This window comes from Scardinius erythrophthalmus (assembly GCF_964197995.2).
Source record: "Scardinius erythrophthalmus genome assembly, chromosome: 12".
Taxonomy (NCBI): Eukaryota; Metazoa; Chordata; class Actinopteri; order Cypriniformes; family Leuciscidae; genus Scardinius; species Scardinius erythrophthalmus.
The window spans coordinates 33,871,629-33,895,496 of record NC_138232.1 but is presented as its reverse complement, the minus strand read 5'-3'; the positions used below and the strand labels follow the sequence as shown (position 1 = coordinate 33,895,496).

The 23,868-nt window shown below is 36.4% G+C and overlaps 1 protein-coding gene across 1 annotated transcript in view; it reads right to left on the bottom strand.

Moving 5' to 3' along the window:
• fmnl2b (formin-like 2b) overlaps window positions 1-22,221 on the bottom strand; it is a 28,660-nt gene extending 6,439 nt beyond the window's left edge. The window contains exons 1-18 of the mRNA XM_081380519.1: window positions 21,642-22,221; window positions 19,179-19,262; window positions 15,440-15,520; window positions 13,625-13,701; window positions 13,458-13,541; window positions 10,520-10,669; window positions 10,318-10,426; window positions 10,132-10,208; window positions 9,492-9,585; window positions 8,731-8,805; window positions 8,508-8,618; window positions 8,282-8,431; window positions 8,028-8,129; window positions 5,799-6,147; window positions 3,527-3,721; window positions 1,484-1,608; window positions 750-952; window positions 16-250 (exon numbers count right to left, since the gene is read on the bottom strand). Of these exons, the coding sequence (XP_081236645.1) occupies window positions 16-250; window positions 750-952; window positions 1,484-1,608; window positions 3,527-3,721; window positions 5,799-6,147; window positions 8,028-8,129; window positions 8,282-8,431; window positions 8,508-8,618; window positions 8,731-8,805; window positions 9,492-9,585; window positions 10,132-10,208; window positions 10,318-10,426; window positions 10,520-10,669; window positions 13,458-13,541; window positions 13,625-13,701; window positions 15,440-15,520; window positions 19,179-19,262; window positions 21,642-21,761 (2,421 nt within the window). The 5' untranslated portion in view covers window positions 21,762-22,221. The remainder of the gene's footprint in view (window positions 1-15; window positions 251-749; window positions 953-1,483; window positions 1,609-3,526; window positions 3,722-5,798; window positions 6,148-8,027; window positions 8,130-8,281; window positions 8,432-8,507; window positions 8,619-8,730; window positions 8,806-9,491; window positions 9,586-10,131; window positions 10,209-10,317; window positions 10,427-10,519; window positions 10,670-13,457; window positions 13,542-13,624; window positions 13,702-15,439; window positions 15,521-19,178; window positions 19,263-21,641) is intronic.
• Window positions 22,222-23,868: the final 1,647 nt, after the last annotated feature.

Genomic DNA, 23,868 nt, shown 5'->3' with positions numbered 1-23,868 from the left:
CTCTATCCACTTTACCGGTGTGAGCATTTGCAGACTATCACTGTAGTTGCCCATGAAGGCCATGATGGTCATCCGCTGCGGCAGCCGTTCGATCTTGCTGAAGAGCATCATGAACCGGTCCTCATCAGTGAGCCCGTCCATTGGCCGTCGCTCCCGCTCATACTGGCGGAGCACCTTCACCTCAGTTTCAGTGGGCATGAACCGCATCATACACTCCACGAAATCCACAGGCAATGTACGTAGGTCAAACCTGAGCGGATAAGAGAAACTGATCAGAAAAACAAATCCCCACCCAAATACGTCAGAACATAGGCTCACTATTGGCCGACGCTGGTCATGTGTGTGATCCTGGCCAATAGTGAGCCTACGTTCTGACGTACAACCCAGAAGCGCTGCGCTGTTACATTACGTGAACTCACTCAGAGGCCATCACAGAAGAAAATTAATAGTTGAATAAAGTTGTTCTTTTCGGGGGGGTTTCCGCACAAAAAGTATTCTCGTTGCTTGATAAATTTAAGGTTGAGCTACTGTAGTCAATTAGCTAATATCTTAATTTGTGTTCCGAAGATGAACGAAAGTCTTACGGGGTTGGAACAACATGAGGGTGAGTAATAACTGATAGAATGTTCATTTTTGTGTGAACTAACCCTTTAAGCAGATAAACAAGAACAATCCCGCAGTTGTAAACACCATCTCACCAAGAATATGGTTCATCTTTATCTTGAGTTTTGAGGCAAAGGGGAACTTACGTCTGGATTGCTTTGCAGATCTCCTCCGGGCTCTTCCCTGCCTTGCGGAGCGTGATGGCGAGGTTTTTGGCTCTGTTAGCCTCCAGAAGAGATACTTTATTGGGGCCCTTTTGAGGAGCCTTCTGCTTTTGCATTGTCATGTCAACAGCAGGGCCCTGGGCTTTGGTCTTAAACATTTCCTCAAACTCATCCACGTTCAAATCCTACAAACCAAAGCATTCTATTAAAGAGCTACCAAAAATGCAAACCTCATGAAAAGTCAACAGAAAAAAGACATTTACTGTAAGTACGTTCCCTGATTCACTGTGTTATTTTCAATTAAAAATGTTTCAATCTTTTATCAAAATGTACTTGCTCCGCCTCTAAAATGACTTTCACTCCACCCCTCCAAGCACCTGGCTCTTTCTGGTATGCAATTCTTGTTTTCCAAAATAAAATCCCGCCCTAAATTTTTTCCTCATTAAACCTACTGTTTCACCTGTAAATTCATCAGATTATTGAAGTACAACAAGTTGCGAAAGGCGTTTTAGTATGTCGTTGTTTGCCATTTCAGTGGCAATAGTTAAAAAGAATGTACTTTTAAAAACAAGTTGAAACTAAACTGAGCATCTACCTATTATTTAGAAGTAACTCAAACAGAAACATGATAATGAAGTAGACCAGCATGGTGGTATAATACATTCAGAGTTGATAGAGATCACACTTTTTACACGTGTAGTGCTGTAGACAAATACCTCCAGGATCCTCTCATCATCGATTTCATTGAAGACAGTGCCGTTGATCTGATTTGGTTTCAGAGCCACCCAATTGAACACCGGCAAGCGGAACTTGGTTTTGATTGGCTTTTTAATTTTCACAGCTGCCAAGGAAGAGAAGAGGCCTGTGACTACCCAAGCATCTACTAACTACTCAATGAGATTAAAATGAACGCAATCACAAGAATGGATGATAACATGTTAAGCAAAGACACACAACACACAATATGACTAGGGATGCAGCGAAATGAAAATTCTGGGCCGAAACCGAAAATTCTGGATGCACTTGGCCGAAAACCAAAACTAAAAATTAATTTCTTATTTAATTTTTTTTTATATAATTGTATTGTTAGACTTTTAAATTAAATGCAATAAAATAAATAAATAAATAAATAAATAAACTACAAGTCAATAAAATACAATTTTATTTAAAGTGACACAAAATTGACAGAAAATAGGCCTATATTAAAATATTATTAAATATCAATATATTAATATCAATATATTTAGTTCTATGCAACAGAATCAGATTTAACAGATTTTTGACCAATTATCAAAATATAATTGCCGGCATATTTTCGGCCTTTTTTCCAAAAAAAGCTATTTTCGGCCGATAATTTTCACTGCATCCCTAAATATGACTAGATCATGACAGCAAATGGTGGCTATGACAAATTTCAGGAAACCTACAGAAGAGCTTGATTGGTCCATCTTTGAGGGCAGGAGAGAAAGAGAGTAGATAAAAACAAATGTTTAGAGAGTTGTAAAGGACAAAAGTCTAGAAAGAGAAAGCAGAAAATGCTTGTAAGCGCTAAGAAGTGCTAAACAAAATTCCACAAAAGATTGGACAATTACACTATCAGTCAAAAGTTTAGAATAATTAAGATTTTGTTTTTTTGTAGAAAAAAAAAGAAAAAGTATTTTTGAAAGAAGTCTCTAATGCTCACCAAGTCTCATTTATTTGATCAAAAATACAGTAAAAGTAATAAGTAACTGTGAAATATTAATACCATTTAAAATAACAGTGTCCTATTTTAAAATGTAATTTATTCCTGTGATGGTAAAGCTGAATTTTCAGCATCATTGCTTTAATGTCACATGATCCTTCAGAAATCATTTTTAAGATGCTGATTAGTGCTCAATTATTATTGGCGCTCAATTATTAATTATGAGCACAAAATTTTGACCGGTGGTGCATTTATAAAAAAAAAAAAAAAAAAAAAAAAGGCAACACTTTACAATAAGGTTCCATTTGTTAACATTCGTAAACTACATTTAACATGTACTAACAATGAAAAATACTTGTAAATCATTTATTTATCTCAGTTACTGTTATTTTAACATTATTAAAATCAAAAGTGTTATCTGTTAAAATTATTTAATGAACCTGAGCTGACAAACTAATAATGAACAGTTGTATTTTTACCTTAACAAAAATTAATACATACTGTAACATATGTATTGCTCATTGTTAGTTAAAGCATTAACTAATGTTATACCATGGTCTGGGTGAATACTCGATTCTGATTGGCTGCAGGGTGTCCGTTAAAAAGTCATAACGGACACCTAGGAAAGGCGTCCCGTCAATTTGCCTGATGACAGTTCTAAATGATTGCGCTGGCTCAAACTCACTGATCAACTGCTGCGGTCGGGTCGCTGTGGCCACGTTGCTTGGCAACGCCTGTATATGGGAGATATTAAATAGTGCGCTCGACTTAATAAATAAAAACCCTCACGATTTTTACTCTAAAACACATTAAAGTATTATTAATTGATTAAATATTTCTTTCTTTCGTAAGTAACCATGGTATAAGCGGGTTAATCGGACGGTTCACGCCTCGCCGTCGTCCATTAAAACCTGATAATGGACACCTCGTCGGGCATTAACCCTTACTTAATGAATGGAACATTATTGTAAAGTGTTACAGAAAAAATATGATTCAAAACAGAAAAAAATAAAATAAATAATAAATCTGCAATGACCTCCAACACTGAAACACTCAAGTACACATACACACATACCTGTCAAGCCAGAGTTGAATATGACAGTGGGAGTGCCGCAGCCTGGGAGAGGAGGAGCACAAGGAGGGGGAGGTGGAGGTAAGGGAGCAGAGATCTCGATCGAATGCCCAGGAGGTGGAGGTGGTGGAGGAGGAGGTGGTGGAGGAGGAGGAGGAGGCGGTGGCGGTGCGAGAGCTGCCGATGACTCGTTAGAAACTACAGGAAAAGAAGAGACAGTGTTGGCCACTAACACTAAAATAATTAACTGAAGACAACAAGCTTGAGCACGCTTCTGTGACAAAGAATTACTAATTAGAAGAGATTGAATAATAATCGGTTTGGATATTTACAAGTTTCTACTCAACGTGTCTTTATACAATTGCGCCCACAAACCAACAATGTTTGTTGGCACAGTCATTATGCAGCTCTGTTGAATCACTGGCTGCAAACACATTGCTCATAGTAAAAGCAGGGTAATATAGTCAGTGCTCGAAGTGGGATGGATTTCAACTGAGGGGGACGCAACCTCCCCCTCCACTCCACTTCAAGCACTGAAAATAGTGGTATGTTAGGTACTTAGCTAGTTAGGCAGCGGTCATGTAATGTAGGATCAGAAACACATTATTAATTGTTCATAAACATAGACTTGTAAAAAAGATGGATGACGTGTGTCCACTCCACATGTTTTGGCTTCACTTTTCAGGACGTGCGCGGCACATGTCCATGAACAATTCATCCAAAAATTGGCCTAAGAAAGTTTTTGTTTTTGGTTTAAATTGTTACTTTTATATAGCATGGATGCATTAAACTGACCAAAAGTGACATAATTCCACCAAATATTGTTTTCTTAACTCTTCTGAAACACTAGTACTGTGTTGTTTAAAAATGAATATGAACTTTTCTTTGCATTATTCGAGAACTAAAAACATTGCATCTTTATTTATTTATTTTGACCAATTGACATTTTCAGCAAATAAATGCTCTAAATGACAATATTTTTTTAAAATTTGGAAGAAATGTCATCAGTAGTTTATTGAATAAATCAAATATATTTATTTTATTCAAACACACACCTATAAATGGTAAGTCCAAAGAAACTGACCATTTTGCAGTGGTCTGATTTTTTTCCAGAGCTTTGTTTATATGGTTGTAGGAAAAAAAAAAAGCGGTAACACTTTAGGGTCCAATTCTCACTATTAACTAGTTGCTTATTAGGATGCATATTACTAGGATATTGGCTGTTTATTAGTTCTTATAAAGCACATATTAATGCCTGCATGATCATATTCTACATCCTTAATCGTACCCTATACCTAAACTTAATTATTGCTTATTAATAGTTATTAAGGTAGTTAAGAGTTTATTGAGGCAAAAGTCATAGTTAATAGTTAGTTAATAGTGAGAAATGGAACCTAATCTAAAGTGTGACCAAAAAAGCGTTCAGAAATTGCATTTCAGTTATTGGACACATCAATCAATCGCGACAAAAATTGGTCGATCTCTGTTTACTGGTCATTTAAACATTTAGTTCTCAGGCCCTGTAAATTTAAGCAATGCCACTGTTTGAACCCAAGACCTTTGACCATTAAGCCTGGGACACAACAAGCTGACTTCAAGGAACTAGCGGTGATAAAAGCCAACTGTGTTGTCACTTCACATCGGCTGCGTCTCGGCCAAAAAGCTGCGCTTGAACACACCAAAAGGACTAAAGGCTAGTGTAAACTAGCATGTGCATTCTGCGTCTGCGTGTAAGTAAATATCTGTCTATATCAGCAGGTATCAATGACGTATTTTCGTCATTCAAAAAGGGAAACCAAAACTAGGACTTCAGATATACAAACGGTAAACAAACGGTAAACAAACTTACCATTTTGAATATCAATCACTTTCTTCATTCTAGTCCTCTCATGTTATTATATATTGTACATTCAAATGCTCAGGTATGATGATGTAAAATTATAACAGCCTTCTGTCTGTGTACCCTGTTGACTTTGCTCGCTTTCATCACTTTCGCTTTTATTCTCGTGCACTGAATCGTTCGCTAAGCTTAACAGCCAATTAGAGTTCTCTCTCTCACAGAGGGCCCGACGCCAACTAAAAAAACTGGCCATCTGACTAGAGCCAATGGTGCAGAACACAAAAAAAATTTGCATCCGACGTCCGACTGTCGGCTTGGTGTGTCTCAGCCTTTAGGCTACACTATCCCATTGAAAGGCAATTATGGCATTCACATTGGGCAAAACTCATTAATTATCTTTAGTTGTAGAAAGATCTGCTCTGAACTATTACTCACCAGAGGAACATGCCATTGGAGGTGGTGGAGGGGGAGGAGGAGGAGGTGTAGCCATTGCTCGAAGGGTGCCTGTCTGGGAAGTGCTGCCAGAGCTGTACGCTGCACAGGCTCCAGCCAGGGCCATGGCATCAGGGCAGGGAGAAAGAGCCATGGGTTGAGGAGGTGAAGGCAGAGGAGACACGTCTCCTTCCCCATCTCCCTCACCCCTCACCTGGATCTGGAGACTGCCTCGGCGCTCTAGCTCATTGATTTTCTTCTCCAGCGTGGACTGCCTCTGAATGGTCTCGTCCTTCTCACGAACGATCCGCCGGAGCGTGTGAACTTGTGAGCTGGCGTCCCGGTACACAGTCTGGATTGAATGTGCACACAGACACACAAACAGAGAAATTAAGCATGACAAAAAAAGCATTAAAACATCCAATGTTAAAAACAAATTACTAAGTTACTATAGTCATATTATTTATAGAAGTTCATGAAGTGTCAATCAATTATACGTTAAAATCAAATTACGTCCAATTGATCAAATAAACTAATACAGATATCTATATTTATGACATTTAAATATACAAACATGACTACATAGATGAGTTTGGCTGCTGTGTTGTTACGTTATTGGTAACTAAAACTATTACATTTTTTATGTTTTACACAAAATAAAGCTGAAATAAAATAGAATATAAATATTAGTTGACAAACTTGAAAAAAAAATTAAGCATTGCCTTGACAACTTGCTGAAACAAAAAAAAATTGAAGTACTAAATTACTCAAACTAAAATAAAAAAGTAAAACTAAATAGAATATTTAAAAAAACAATAAAAATGACAAAATAACTAAATTACTAACACTTGAAAACTGAAAAAAATAAAAGGTAATTCAAAATATGAATAAATACTAGGGTAATACTTTACAATAAGGTTCATTAGTTAACATTAGTTCATGTATTAACTAACATGAACTAACAATGAACAATACATTTGTTACAGTATTTATTATTATCTTTGTTAATTTTAGTTAATAAAAATGTTCATTGTTTGTTCATGTTAGTTTACATTGCATTATCTAATGTTAACAAATACAACCTTTGATTTTAATAACGTATTAGTAAATGTTGAAATTAATATGAATAAATGCTGAAAAAGTATTGTTCATTCTTAGTTCATGTTAACTAAGGCAGTTAATTAAAGGGATAGTTCACTTTAAAATTAAATTTTGGTATGTTTTAGCTTACCTCAAGGGCATCCAAGATGTAGGTGTCTTTTTTCCGCAGTAGTTTCAATTTTGATATTTTTAGGTCAAACCGTTCTTGTCTGACAGTCCTATAATGCAGGTCTATGGATACTTTCTCAAAGAGCATGCACAGAGTCCAAATTAAAACAATTCCCCATCGTCCAAATTAAACAATTCCCCACCGTAAGTACACATTGATAGCCTAAGACACGAAACGAGCGGTTTGTGTGAGAAAACGAACAGTATTTATATCGTTTTGACCTCTTATACACAGCACACGTCCAAGTGATCTGATCTGAGGGCGCAGTATAGATATATATACACTAGATGTCGCCTTAAAGACATTCGTTCCAATGAACTGCCATAGACAAGGCGACATCTAGTGTATATATCTATGCACCAGTCTGCGTACACGTCACACAGCAGGATGTGCTCGCGCCCTCACATCACTTGGACGTGTGCTGTGTATAAGAGGTCAAAACGATATAAATACTGTTCGTTTTATCACACAAACCGCTCGTTTCGTGTCTTAGGCCATCAATGTGTACTTACGATGGGGAATTGTTTAATTTGGATGATGGGGAATTGTTTTAATTTGGACTCTGTGCATGCTCTTTGAGACAGTGACCATAGACCTGCGTCAGACAAGAACGGTTTGACCTAAAAATATCAAAATTGAAACTACTGCAGAAAAAAAGACACCTACATCTTGGATGCCCTTGAGGTAAGCTAAAACATACCAAAATTTAATTTCAAAGTGAACTATCCCTTTAATGTTAACTAATGAACCTTATTGTAAAGCGTTACCTATATTATAATAGTACATAATACTAATCTAACACTGACTTGCACAAAACAAATGGGTTAAATTGACAGCCTAATTGTTCTAATTGTTTCATATTATTCAATTTATTTATTTTGTGCAAAAGTAAAATGTAGTATAATGTTGACAGGTTGTTATAAACCATTTGATGATATCCAAACTGGTGGTTTGATACTGACCCGGACGGCATCCAATTCTTTGTTCTTCTGCATCAACTGCTTCTCAAGCTCCACGATTTTAGACATGGCCTCATTCTCTGTTTCTAAGAGTTTGTCGGCCATCTGTCATCATGAAAAATAGACAGAATGAGATGCTGCATTCAGACTAAAGTTAGAAGACTTAAACACCAAAAAGGACTCAAATTGTGTGAATGAGGAATCGGTTCTGGAAAAGACAAAGAGAAAAGGGTGGTGGCGTTTATGCTTTCGCTCACATGTGAGAGATTCTCCTCCAGTTCCTCCACACGTTCAAGGGCAGCGTTTTTGGTCTCTGCGTCTTCTAGAAGCGTCCCCACATCAAACAGGTTATCCAAGTATGCCTGGATCTGCACTTTGAGTTTATCGCTTTCAGTGTGCTTTAGCCTCTGTGCACAAAAACACCATCAGTTTCTGAGTGAGCGTAAAGAGAATACACTTTCAGCACTTTGATTAGTTTCATACCTCTAGATAGTCATCCAAAGCAAGCTTGGTGAAGTCGTACTGGAGGTGAACTCTGAAGTTCATGTCCTCTACTGAGTGCACCACAATATTGATGAACTGCATGCACGCCACCTGAGTCACGAACAGGGAATGATGATGAGATGTGACATCAGTAGTGGTGAGAGCATGACAGTTTAAAAGGCACTCCAGAGGACAGAGGAAGGACTCTGTAATATAGACCCACCATGAAATCAATATTGTTGTCTTCATTTTTGAAGTGTTCCATCAATTTCTCAAACCTTTGGGATTCCGAGCAGACCTGAGAACAACAAAAAATAACACGTTATATTTTAATAACACACAGGAAACAACATTGTGCATTTTAAATTCTGACAGTTTGCTAGCTTTTTGTTTTAAATAGTTTTGTAGAAGTTCCGTCTTAAAACATACGATTAATTAAATACCTATAATGTCCATTTTATAATGAATAGATAGTCATTTCCATTTTTTTTTTATTGTGAAATGCATTATTGAAGCTCAACAACTGAAATATCACCCAAGAATGAAACACTTTCATTCATATATTAACGCAAACTCCAACCGAGGACTGCAAACCAACAGCAAAATCATATGTAAGATTAGATCCATAAAGTGTGGGGACTGTTTTATTGATTATTGCAGATTTTTATATTTCCTGTGCTGTTTGTGAATCTGTTTATTTTTGATGCTGTCAAATCCAATTATTAAAAATAATTTTGTTTTCTTTACTTGAAAATAAATGGAATGCATTAACTACATAAAATGTATCAGATTAATTGATTCAATATTTTACAGCCAGTTTTGATTTACATCCAGTTTTGAGATGTAAAGGAATTATTTAATGCAATATCAGTATTACTAAGCATAAAAATATGATGGCTACAGTAAAACAACAACAACAATTCGAATGTGCATCAGATTGAAGTAAATAAAATGTATAAATTATGGTAAAATATCCTTTTTTACCTCTTTGAAATGATCAAAAGCAGCAAGGATGATCTCATGTCCACCTCTGACCAAACACACAGCAGCTAGAAGCTCCAGAACCAGGGCTTTGGTCCTGCACAATGGAGACAAAATGATACTTAAAGAAACCAAACCTGCACAAAATACTACAAACTGTGATTAAAACATTCCAAGGAAAAATTAAAGATTCCAAATACAACCAATCAAGAAATCTCCAAGGGGCAGGTCAAGTGATCCTATTGGTTTTACGGATGGCAAATTACATTGGAATTATCCCACCTATACAAGGGACTATTCATAGACGTTTTATTTAACGGCATTGAAGGATTGTGTATCACAGTCTTTGGGAATAGTCTCAGTTACAAACTGTTATCTCCTATTGACCTTAATCAGCACAAATGACAGACAATTCATCTATTTATAGCTTATGTTTCCAAAGAACACCCCTTCCAAAAAAGGTCTTTGATCAGATGTAATGGCTTAACGGTTTGGATGAAAGCCTTAACAGATAAGAGGGTTCTCATCAACCATTTGAGAGGTTTAAACACAGAAACTGGAGAAACGTGTGAGGGCAATGATTAAGTCTTCAAATATATACTGGTTAATAGAAACCAGTATGCACTGGTGTGTGTGGTGTTACCTGGGATTTTTGTTGTTAAGGCTCAGAGCAATTTCATTGACAGCATGCGGGTGGGACATGACCATGTTGAATCCATACTTCAGACAAAGAGTGTGTGATATAGACAAGGGGAAAACAAAAAGAGATTCAAATAAATTTGAAAAACCAGCTGAACAAAATTAAATATTACTTTCATAATCTGCTTACCTGGTAGTTCATAATAGCTCTGAGACACATGATGCAGACATGAACGTCATCTTTTTTACACACCAAACGGGAGTTCTTCAGAGTTCTGCGACTGGGCAAAGTATTAGACCTGAGATAGCAATAAAAAGTTAAGGGCTGTCTTGTAAAAAATCTTTTCCAATTTTCAGAACGAACACAAATGTGTTTTTTTGTGAGCGTCTACCTTAAGGAGTGCCGTGTGGATCGTGGTATGCTGCTGCCGCTAATCGGTGATGGTAGATTACTGTCACCGTGGAGATCTTCTATAGACCTGCTCCAGGGGGTATCTACGGAAATCTCACCTGTGGTGCTCTCCGTTATATCTCCATCAAACCTGAGAGAGAATAAGAGTGTTGTTTAAAGCATAAACAATACACAAACTACGTGTCATTTTGCTTTCCAAAAGTTCTACAAAACATTATGTCCTCCCAACTTCTCGTTGAGAAAGAATGCCTAGTTAAAGGAATTATTTGTTACCTGTCGAGGTAACAAATGACTTTGGTCTTTGAAATGTAAAGGTTTTCATTGCTAAAATCACTTGAAGGGGGCATATACAAGGAAAACAACAAAGGGCCTAAAATGGAACCTTGAAGCATACCATACTTTACAACTGTTTTGGCAGTTGTTCTTTTACGTACACACACACTCAATCTGACAGGTAAGAACTAAACTAAACCAGGCCTGTCTATGAATGCCAACAGGATACTTAAGGCCATTCAAAAGAGTGGTTCTATAGTATCAAATGCTAGCCTAACCAGTCTTAAAGGGATAGTTCACTTTGAAATAAAATTTTGGTATGTTTAGCTTACCTCAAGGGCATCCAAGATGTAGGTGTCTTTTTTTCCGCAGTAGTTTCAATTTTGATATTTTTAGGTCAAACCATTCTTGTCTGTCAGTCATATAATGCAGGTCTATGGTCACTGTCTCAAAGAGCATGCACAGAGTCCCAATTAAAACAATTCCCCATCGTCCAAATTAAACAATTCCCCATCGTAAGTACACATTGATGGCCTAAGACATGAAACAAGCATTTTGTGTGAGAAAACGACCAGTATTTATATAATTTTTACCTCTTGTAACACAGCCACGTCCAAGTGATCTGAGGGCGCGCGCATCCTGGTGTTTGACATGTACAGTACGCAGACTGGTGCATAGATATATAAACTAGATGACGCCTTAAAGACATTCGTTCCAATGAACTGCCGTAGCCAAGGCGACATCTAGTGTATATATCGATGCACCAGTCTGCGCACACGTCACACACCAGGATGCGCGCGCGCCCTCAGATCACTTGGACGCGGCTGTGTTACAAGAGGTAAAAACGATATCAATACTGTTCGTTTTCTCACACAAACCGCTCGTTTCGTGTCTTAGGCCATCAATGTGTACTTACGATGGGGAATTGTTTTAATTTGGACTCTGTGCATGCTCTTTGAGACAGTGACCATAGACCTGCATTATATGACTGACAGACAAGAACGGTTTGACCTAAAAATATCAAAATTGAAACTACTGCAGAAAAAAAGACACCTACATCTTGCATGCCCTTGAGGTAAGCTAAAACATACCAAAATTTAATTTCAAAGTGAACTATCCCTTTAATATAGTGACTATGTTTATGCAAGTGGCCTTTAGAGCTGCGCTAGCATTACTTCAATTCCTTTTCCTACACCTTAGGACAGTGTTTCTCAGCTCCAGTCCTGGAAACCTACCTACCACAGTAGCTGTGTTGACACAGACCCCATTTGTGATCAGACTAGTAGCACAGTCGTAATAAAAAAAAAGTCATATGTAACCACGACATTTGTAAATTGTTCGGATTGTAAAAGCTGGTTTAAAACATATCTAATCTTTTCAAGGACATTCCAACATTTAATCAGATTGAAAACAGAAAACTGGAAAGTTCTGCGCACAGAAATGCCGTTATGACATATGACACATGGAACAAGCTGCTGTTGTAGTTGAATATAGTGTCATAAATGACTGAAGTGTCAATCTAAAATTCTCCTTCCACTGATCGTCTGTGAAATGGTGCAGGACAACCTGTCTTTTCTTTGGACACTAGTCCATAGACGCCTTTGTGCGGAGGAATGAGAGTTTTTACTGCTTGATAAATAGGGAAAAAACAGCAGAAAACTATATATTTGTGCAGTGTGTGAATGTCAAAAGACCAAATCCGATTTGAAGCTTGTCGCATATATACACGTGCACATCAACCTGATCTCTTTTTTTAACGTTCATTCAAACACTATGTTCAGATTCATCAATCGGAATGACTTCACGATCTCTGAATAAAACAAAAGCTGTTCATCTATACATAGCTAGTGTTTTTGATGTCTCACTAATTAAAACACCTGATTCATTTCATCAGTTTCTTAGTGTGTTGAATATAAGGAAACATCTAAAACATTCTGGGAGGTGGCTTCTGAGGACTAGAGTTGAGAAACAATGAAAGTAATGTTAGTGTTTCTAATAAAGAATGGATCAATAGTTCCCAGCCTACAGAATAAATGTAGCAGGATTAGTAGCGGACTATGGGGATTTAAATAGAAGCCTGGCTAAACAGATGAGTTTTAAGTGTCTAGAGTTTGTGGACACCCATGCCAAGTTTCAGTAGACCCTGTCATGCCTTGATTCAGCCCTGGCTCAGCATCAACCCACACTTGAACTTGAGCAATATTACATTTAACTACTTATTAACTGGCAAATATTATGAAAAATACTATGTGACAAATTAACGTTTATATATTTTTAAGCTGACATGGCATCTTAAAACTAATCATATCACAAGATGCTGAAATTATTCTAATTGTATTCTATCTTGCTTTCACACTGATCTCAAAATACACCTTACACATTCCGTCACTGCTAAAAGATGCACTTATTTCATTCATTACTCCCATTCATTTGTCAGAAGCAACTGTGATCCAGCAGTGAAGTGACAAGATTTCAGCAACAACAGTCGACTGTTGTGACAACCCCTACCAATTTCAAGGTGTACTGAGATGGTAAGTGAGCAGTAAGCTTAAATCAAATATAAAGAGTTAAAAGAAAACAAAAAACAGCAGTAAAGACAAAAAACTGACTCAAATTAAGATTGACAAGAAAGAGAAACTACTTACGTTACAGCATACTGGGCAAAAGACAGGTACTCCACCAGTACATCAAGGCCTTTATTCTCCTCATTGAGAAACTCTCTCACCCACCTGTAAACAACAAAACATTTAATAACCTTTTCCTAACTGAATACCTCAAAAGCCTGAAAATGAACTTAATTCACTGGGCTCACCCGATGTGATTGGTCCTAAGAGATATCTCCAGCTCTCTGAGCACCTGAGTTGACTCCTGAACTCGCCTCCTAAATTTCTGTGAAGAAATAGGAAGAGATGTCCATTTCTGAGCAAAAATGTTCTTAACTTAGGTGGACAGTTGCAAAAGCCAGTCACAGCGTGAAACCAATTGCATACAAGTTTAAATGTTGACCCTTCTGGACTTTCAAAATTTTTGATGCTAAATTTCCCCCAAATATGATAAACCCCTTTGTGAGGCAACCCCTTCCGAAAATATCAGGGCAGGTACATATTTTCATGTGTAAGACTCATTTGTAATGTGAAAAAAAGTTAAATATATTTAATTGTGTGTAAAAAAAAAAATCAACTGCGATTCACACTCAAAATTATTATTTTATTATTAGTAAAAAAAAAAAATTAAATAAAAAACCCTGAATTCTGAGTGTGAATTACAGTTGAATTTGAAGCAATTAAAAAGATGAATGCACCAAAACGAGTTAATAAGAAACTAGAAAGCGTGGTGTAAACAACCATGTTAAACTGCATTATAAATTATTCACTTTCTAATGGGTTATGTCAGCTTATTAGTAAGTAAATATTTTACATTTATACATTTTTTTTTAAAACTGCTTTACTTATTTATAAAAAAAATTCTTGAGCTTGATGATATTTAAATGATCTTTTTACCCCACCCAAGAGTACTTTTACACTTAAAGACTCAAAAGAATACGTATCCATTTTTGGGAATTTTTATTATTATTTATTATTCTTTTTTACATTTATTCTAGTGCTGTCAATCAATTAAAAAAATCTAGAAAAAATAACTAGATTAAATGTGATTAAAAACACTAATATATTTTATAATGTAATAATTTCACAGTTAATCTCCAAATTACCAGTAATGTAGAAACAACATGAAGACAGTATGTTTTATATACTTGTTTAATGGCATCTTTTTATGAATGAAGGCCACTATCACTGATATTAATACAGCTACTGATGTCTCGATGAATTTTTTTTTTAAACATTAATTATCGTCATTCAACATTGCAGTGTAATTTGCAACATTGCAAGGCTCATACCTCTTTCCCTGTGATTTCTTGCACCGCATATACAGAAGAGAGACATATCTCTGATCATTAACAACTAGTCGTCCAGTTCGGTTCAGTACACACTGCATTGAATTTTTGTATATGTGTTTGTCACTACCTGCATTTTTCAGGAGTTAATTTGGTTGTAGAATGCAGTTGTCACTCCTGTAAATTACTGAACTGTGTGTGAACAGAAACAGGATCAAGCTCTAAAAAGGTGGAGTGAGGAAAAATGTTTGCTGTGTTTTACATGATTGTTATTCACTGTAAGTCTGATGTAATATGTGAACTGAAAATGTAATATATAGTAAAAAAAAAAAAAAGGTGCAGTGACAACTGATTTTAGCTGCAGTGTGTATGTGCCCTTTTAAATTCAATAAGGACTTCTGGATGGGACATTAAAATGAAGAGTTTGGGGTTTCTTCTATTACTTAGATGCAGCTGTAAAATATGCAGGAGACATTTCTCTTTGTAGCTATTGTCCCTATGCACACACTCAGACTTATTTGCATACATAATTAATTCAAGGCGTCTTTACACACACGTCATATACATGCTATCTGCAGTTTACTCGAAAACTTTGAGTGCCTTGCTTAAGGGCACAATGATGATCCCCCCTTGCAGGGTTTTGGATACCAGACCTAGATCTTTAAATCTTAGTGGTCTATTAACATAGCAGAAGAGAAGTCATGGAGGTAGCGTGTGTAACATGAAGGAACTCACCTTCCTGGTAACAGCAGGGTCCAAAAAGCTTCTGAGCTTCTGAATGTATGTATGGGGAGGATTCTTCACTTGGAAGCGCTCCTATTAAGGACACAAATGATGCTATATTTATATTATTTATATTTAACACTCCTCTTGAAGCAAGTTCAAACCCCTACCGAACTTCAACATAAAACATTTACCTCTTCAGTTATCCTCTGATCTAATTCCAAATCATTCAACTCTTCACAGAGTCTCACTTTCACCCAATCACTTCTGAACCACATTTCAGCCTTGAAATCATCATGGCAATTACTGAGATATGATCGTTCATTATTTAGACAGCAGGCATCTCACACTCTTTCACCTCAACAAACATTTCCAGAGTCAGCCATACTCTCCTTCTCTTACGTCAGTGTAGCCATGGTGACATGATAGGGTGGATGTAGAGAGAATATATTAATAAAGAATCTGTTTACTTAGTGGAGCTGTTATGATAAAGGAACTTTCCACTGTGTATATACACTTCAGGATGATTATATATCTGCACTCATTTTTAGCTTGGATCAATTTAAAGTGTTTCAGACTTACAGGATATGCAACACAAATGACATTTAACCAACTTTACAAACACTGACAGACAATTAAATATGCTTTCTGTTATTTAGTGACAGATAATAAAATAAGATATTTGGTTGATTGGAATCATTCTTGCAGTGAAGTATGCTAACAGGAATCAGAACTAAAGAAAATGAGGGGTCTCCTCCTGGGGAGGGAAACAAGACATCTCAAGTATATTCCAGTGCGGTTGTTTATATAATCGGTTGACCAGATCACAAGTGTCTCTTGTCTTTTTTCCATTGACTAAAAACCCAAGAAACCACAACAGAGCACTTAGTAGGACTAAAAAAGCTCTTGCCACAAAGGGTTCTTGTGATATCAAGATCACATTAAAAATACAATATTACACTGAACATTGTGTACACATAGTAACTGGAATTTTGTTATAGACATTATATTATAATATTTTTAACTTTTCAAGTCAGCGGGGGTTTAAGGGGTCGCGCACACATGCAGTTAAATGGAACAGTTTATGGAACACAGCCAAAATCTAAAAAAATATGTGTTTTCTTTTGTTTAGAATCATATTTGGCATATATCAGACTTTGATGGCTCATATAGTGATATAAGAAAATATGAAGCTCAGAGGAGGGGGGGGGGGGGTGTTTGACACTTCAGAGCCAAAAAATAAGCAATTTGGTGCATTTTCCAATATTTGAATGGCCAAAATTAAGATGAAATTCTTCTGATAGCTTGTAATGTAAATCAATGAGATCTTTATTATAGTATAGCAGACTGTTTTCATGAAATGCATATAAATATCAGTTTTCACTCTGTATCTCCAAATAATGTCTCCGTAACATGGATTCCATTGCTTAGTTTTTATTATCAAAGCTCAGTATATTTTATGACGGGGGCAAATGTACAAATAAACGTTCCCCAAGAGCCTGATGTATCATATTTTTGATACTCGCATAAAAAAACAAAAGTATGGATAATCAAGTAAACCCAACTTGATTCAGTCCATTAAGTGTTCATCTTGAAATGTTACTAACAATATAAAACTTATTAACTTTTCTTTTTAAGAAATCAGTAAAGATTTCACTATGGAAGCTTGTTTCCGCCACAAAATAAAAAAAAATAAAAGATAATTGCGACTTTTTATCTCACAATTGCGAGTTTACATCTCGCAATTCTGACTTTATTTCTCAGAATTGCAAGATATAAAGTCGCAATTGCGTGTTATAAAGTCAGAATTCTGACTTTATTTCTCGCAATTGTGACTTTATATCACGCAATTCTGACTTTATATCTCAGAATTCTGACTTTATATTACGCAATTGGGAGATATAAAGTCAGAATTGCATGATATAAAGACGCAATTGCGTGTTATAAAGTCAGAATTGTGAGATATAAACTATTCTAAGGTAAAAAAAAAAGTCTAAGAATTTTTCCCTTAGAATTGGACTTTATATCTCACAATTAGATGTCAGAATTGCGAGATATAAACTCGCAATTATGTGTTATAAAGTCAGACTTTATATCTCAGAATTCTGACTTTATATCTCAGAATTCTGACTTTATTTCACGCAATTCTGACTTTATATCTCGCAATTCTGAGAAATAAAGTCAGAATTGCAAGATGTCAACTCGCAATTGTGAGATAAAAAGTCGCAATTATCTTTTAAAATGTTTTATTTAGTGGCGGAAACAAGCTTCCATATTTCACAGAAAAAAAAAAAAAAAAAATAAAAAAATACCACAACCTGAAAGATGACATTTTTTAGAATTATACCAAAAAACCTTTTAATTACTAAAAAAACAACCCATCAATCAGATGACAGAAGGCATGTGGTAGGTGTGTAACAGGTTTTTCAGCAAAGTTTTGCAAACATGTTGATAATTTAGAAGCCATACAAAGTTGCGTATCAAATATAAGGCAGGCTTTATAGGGTTAATATTGGGTATAATCAAGAATACAATTTTCTGTAAAAAATAAAAAAAGAAGGTTGCAACAAGCTCTAAGTTATTACTATTAAGAAGGGGAGTAACGGATTGTACTTGATCCGTGATCCGTACGGACCAGGCCCCACGGTTCAGATGGCATGCGATTCGCAAATGAATTGCAAAGTTTAACAATCATAGAGTGAAAGTTTATCATTTGCAGAGGTTTTGTCTTGCCAGTTTACAATTTCAAGCGATTTTAAAACATTCCAGCACAAGAAGAAGCGAAAGAGAACTCAATTTGGTACTTGTGCTTTTTTATCTGTGTGCACAGATGCACAATTGATTCCTCTTTCACCCTGATCTCCTTGCGCTTGAACATACACACAAAATGTCAAAATACCCGTCTCGACAAGTATCCTCATAAAAACAGTCGGTTATGTCTGAAGAGAACTAACAGTTGAGAAAGAAATGTAGTGTGTATCAGTATATTGGATCCGTGCATTCAGTCTTAAAGTGACAGCAGCCTATAAATACATGCTGCTGTCTGTCTTTAATGTTAATCACACAACAAAACAGCTAAACAAATATTTATCTATATTTAATTTACACAGTGAACACTATAGTGTTATTTTACATTTAAATATTACATTCCTGAACACTACTGTTAGATCCTTTATTTTTAACTTAGTTATATTGTATCTATCTATGCTTGTAATTAGCGTAGTGTTTTTTCTGACTGTTTACTTGTCTTTAGTAATGTTTGAACTTCAGTTAATCTGTTAGTAGGCTGTGGTATCGAAGTACTTGAAGTGTGCTTGAATGAAAAGCAAAGTTACATTGCCCCCCGACCCCCATTTAATTTTTTACGACGGCGAGGCGTGAACCGTCCGACGCGCCTCCGCCGAAGTCCATTAATACCTGACAATGGACACCTCAAAGGGCATTAACCCGCTTATACCATGGTCACTTGCCAAATAACACATTTTTAAAACATTAGTTTATATTTTAATTAGTTTTACAATCGAAATCTAAAGTTACAAGTTACAAACAATAACTTGGTTTCCTTGGTTACGCCTGACGGTTTATTTAGGTGTACATTATCACTTTTTAACGGACACCCTGCAGCCAATCAGAATCGAGTATTCACCCAGACCATGTTATAAGATGTGGTTATATAACAGTCCTATATAAAATTGCTTTCTGGCTTTTTAGAGACTCATTATGCAGAATGCATGGAAGCAGACGCTCTCACCTGATCACATATCAGCTCCCATTTTTTTTCATTGTCATACTGTCTAAGAAGCCTCACTTTATCCGGAGGAAGGTTCATAGAGTTCTGAGGAAGAAAGAGAGAAGAGTTAACATTCTTCTTTATCATGCATGGAAAGTTATTCTTTGCATACCATGTTCATCAAAAACACAAGTGATGAAAAGCTAACAGCTAGTTTTGAAATTCCTGAGACACCATGGATTGTTCTTTACAAGTTGTTCAAAAACAAAAAGTCAACAGCAGTGGATAACTCATTTACAATTTTGTCCAATCCGTCTAAACAGCTAATATCTCCAGAACAGCAACATTCTTCCCTGCAACTTCATACAGAATATCATGAGCATAAAAAAGGAAAGAATTTAATCAAAAAACCAGTGCCTCCTTCAAGACATGTGGATTTTTGAAAAGGACACCCAGTATGAGAGGGTCTTTCACACTAGATAGTCATAGGAGCCACTAGGTAAGTCCCCCGAGAACTAAATTTTCCCGGTTGCATTTGCACCGCCAGTAGAATCTCTGAAGTGATGTAAACCGCCAGACAGCGACGTTATTTAAGCGCGCCATTCAACAACGTCAACATCTGATGGACAGTGGACTCCATGATCAGTTGAGATGTGCCTGAACTTTGGGGTTGGTTTAACTATCGCTGATTTCCATGTTTGTGGAGTAAGCATAGGCTATGTAAACTAAGTGTTTACACGGCTTTTAAAATTGTATGGCACGCGTTTGGACCATAAACGTACACTTACATCACTGGCAGTTCCTATTGTGCTGGGTTATACTCTCGAGTAGGAGCTAATTTAGTCTCCCTAAAAGACATTCCTATAACTAAAATCGTTCCCAATTCCTGCCAAACACTCCAAATAGCTGGTACATCTGCAATAATTATAGGAACTATAAACACCCCTATATTTTCTATCCACCATAACATTTTGAGAAAAATGTCTCCTTAGTGGTTTATACATGTATGTTACACACTTGGACCATACACTTATTTTGTGCAAATATTAAGTAATGTAATGGATTGATAGCATCAGTTTAATTAATTGCATGAACTTAAATTACATTTAAATTAATTTAATTGAGTCCATCAAAGATAACCAACTGAAACATACTGTAGCTCATTGTTTTTTTTTTTGTTTTTTTTTTTTACATTCTGTTCTTCTATTTGGGGAAAAATAGCCAAAGTTCAACTAGATGATTATGAGAGAATAGTTCTGATTCCAGAGGAAATCAAAGAGTCTGAGCATCAAATGAAAACACAAGAGCAATGGAAGAGGGTGAAGAGACTTGGGCGGCAAAAGTCAACTCTATTGGGACAGAATTTGTGATGCAAATCTGTGAAAACGAGGCAGCATTAACCGATTTGCATTCACTCCATTTCTTCTCTCACAGACACGCCTACACACATGCACGATGCACACATAGCAAGAAGCAGTTATGCTGATTTGCAGACTTTTGACTTGATTAGATCTGGACTGTTCTGAGGGAAGGTCTCTAATGTAAGCAAATGACATGTGTCTGTTTGGAAGACAATGAGTAAATCAAATCAGGGAGATAAGTAACAGATGACCAATTCTAAGTGCATTGATTAAAGACCCTTGAGAACCTCACATGTAAAGCTTGTCAAAAGAATGCAGTTTTGAGTAGTCACATTAATCCAATCACTGTAGTTACAGACATGAACAGGACCAGCTAATGTTAATGGGAAAACAGGTAATGATCAAAGTCAAAGGTAGCCTACACTTTATTGATCTCTGAGGGGAAATGTAGGGGTCTCTGAGGGGAAATTTGTACCACTCCAAATGTTATTTTAATAGACTGCAAGCTGGATTCTGATGAGAGAATTATATCACATAATAGATCACGTAGGATATGTCCCTGGAGACATTTTATTGAAGAGCCATTCATGACAAACTGATGTATTTCAAACCCCACCACAGACAACAATCAGACAGGTTGTGCCAATGGATAAAACACCATGTAAACACTGTAGCTCTATCTGTAGGTAAATAAGTGTGAGTAGGCCACTTTTCATTCCACAAGGGTTTTTGGTCCTGTTAAGGCAGCACCTAAACGCAATCCTATTTAAAAGCAAATGCAGGGAATACGGTGGCCTAACAGAGCACGCTGCGATGACTGGATTAAGGGCAGACTCCTTGAAGCATAATAACAGCAATATGAAAGAATGAGTCCAAGCTCACAATTCTGATGACGCTAAAACAGACCAAAAAACCCAAAGGATTCCACAATAAAGGGCCGCGCGCGCCTGCAATTAGTAGCTATCATGCACGCGCAAACAGCATCAAAGCATTGCACACTGCCAACCACACACAATAGAGGCGTGTGTGCTGGCGTGAGCTGCCAGCTTCCATACTAGTTGTGCACATGATACAATTACATCGATATGGCTTTTCTCAATTTCAGGATAGGAAAGAATATTACCAGTGCGATTGCAAATCTCTCCTCCAGTTCGGCCGGGTCCGGCATGGGCAGTTTAGGGGGTTTGTTGCCCCTCGCCCTGAAATCTGTGAGCTGAGCATCCATACTTTCAGCGTTCCCCATGTTTTTTTGTTTTGTTTTTTGTCTGATGCCCAGCGACGGTGAAACCGTTCGAAAAACGTATTCAGCTCCAAAATGTAATAAAGCAACCAAAAAGATAAGCAGGCTTTTATAGGTGACTAGGCACACTCTCCATCGATGTAAACACGCAGAGCTCAGTATCAGATGAGAGACTTCGACAATAGCATCCCTACATTGTTAATCCGTATTTGTCGGGCCCTCTGCTCATTTTTTTGGAGCTGTTGAGCATCGTTCACTCAACGGCAGCGGGTCTGAAGCTGGGCGCATTTATCTGTATCATGCACAATAAATGCACCGCTGGAGGTTTGCGGCATGATAACGCGCATGGCTCGGACTCGGGCAGGCCAGTTAATCCGCGCTGTGTGGATGATAACAGACGGACTTCGACAAAACGCAAACTCCCCCATTCAATCCCCGACACAATGAAGCCTTTCAGCACCAATCCCCCGCTGGGGAGTGCCAAAAAGCCATGCTGAGGAGTCGAGGGGGAGGCAATGTTTTGTTCTGTTGCATGCTGGTAGTTGTAGTTTTGGACAGCGTTTGACTTGCCATGTATGTACAGCTGTGATATTATGGATTTGTTGTAAAGCTCTAAAATACGACTATTTTATTTTAATAGCCTACTATTTTTAGGTAAAACTTAAAAAAATATATATGTTTAAAGTCCCTCTTACACATATCTTACATATAGGCTATACTATAGGCATACACTAGTAACAAATTATGCATCATTACAAGCAATTAACTCTAAACCAAGCCCTAACTATAGTACAGTAAGTAAATGCTGTTAAAGCTGTTAGCTAATAAATGTTGTAATGAGTAATATTACTCAGTGCATATTTGTTTAACAAGAGCACCTTAAAATAAAGTGTAACCTATTTTTATTTTACATTTTAGATTCTTCAAAATAGCCTCAATTTCAGTTCATAACAGATTTTCACATCCTGTAAGTAATGGTAAAGAATGAAAAAAATATTTTATAGTATGAATTTGCCTTTTAATTACTGATTATGTTTTTTTTTTATATAAGTATGTTTCAATATGTAAACAGGTCAATATGTATGCTTTTATAAGTGTACAATATAACCTATATTTGTTTCAATTTTATTAAAAAAGTTAGTTTTCTATTTTTGTTATCAGTCATGTACTTATGTTAAAGTTTACACCATTATTTTAATGTGGTGTTATTTTAATCACCATATGACCTTCCATTGCATCACCTATGTGATGGTTATGGTAACAAACTGATTTTAATAGCTTAAATAATTTGGTATATTTATCTATATAATATACCGTTTATTGAAGTAAACTGCCTCTGTCGTCATCTGTTTCTTTCCCTCTAAAGTCCTGAAGGAATCCTGATTCATCTCCAATAATTATGTTCATTAAAAACCAGAAGTATGGACACCCCCTCGTAATTAATGGGTTTAACATTAAAAATTCCAGTGAAGACAAATTGTGGCAACAATTTTGGGAGGGAATTGTGGGATGTGTCATACAACGGATATTTCCTAACAAACTAACCCCCGGTTTCACAGAAAAGGCTTAGTCCCAGACTAAAATGCATGTTTGAGCTGTTATCTTAAAATGATATCTTAAAATATGTCAGTGCCATTGTTTTGTCTCAAGATGCACACCAGTAATGTTTATTTTCAAAGGAACGTTTATAAAAGCTACTTAAATGAACTAAGGCCTAATCCTGGCTTAATCTAAGCCCTGTCTGTGAAACCACGGCCTTTAGTTGCTTTAAAGCACAAACATAAGATTATCATGTTTTAGCTAACATATTAGTCTTTTAACGGTAGCAAGTTTTACATGGTTTATTGTTGGACCATGCTGATCCTTCATTTACAAGCTGATGATACAGACTTGGACTATGATTTGAGCCAAGATTGTTCTAGAACTTGATCAAGACACTACTTATACAGATAATAGACCAACTTGGAAAATAAATAGCAAAACTCCAACAAATTGCTATAAATAAATATGCAAAAAAAAGTTCATGCGACAACCAGTGTCTAACTTTAAAGGAACACTCCACTGTTTTTTTTAAATAGGGCTTATTCACATTCTTTCCTACATTTAGATA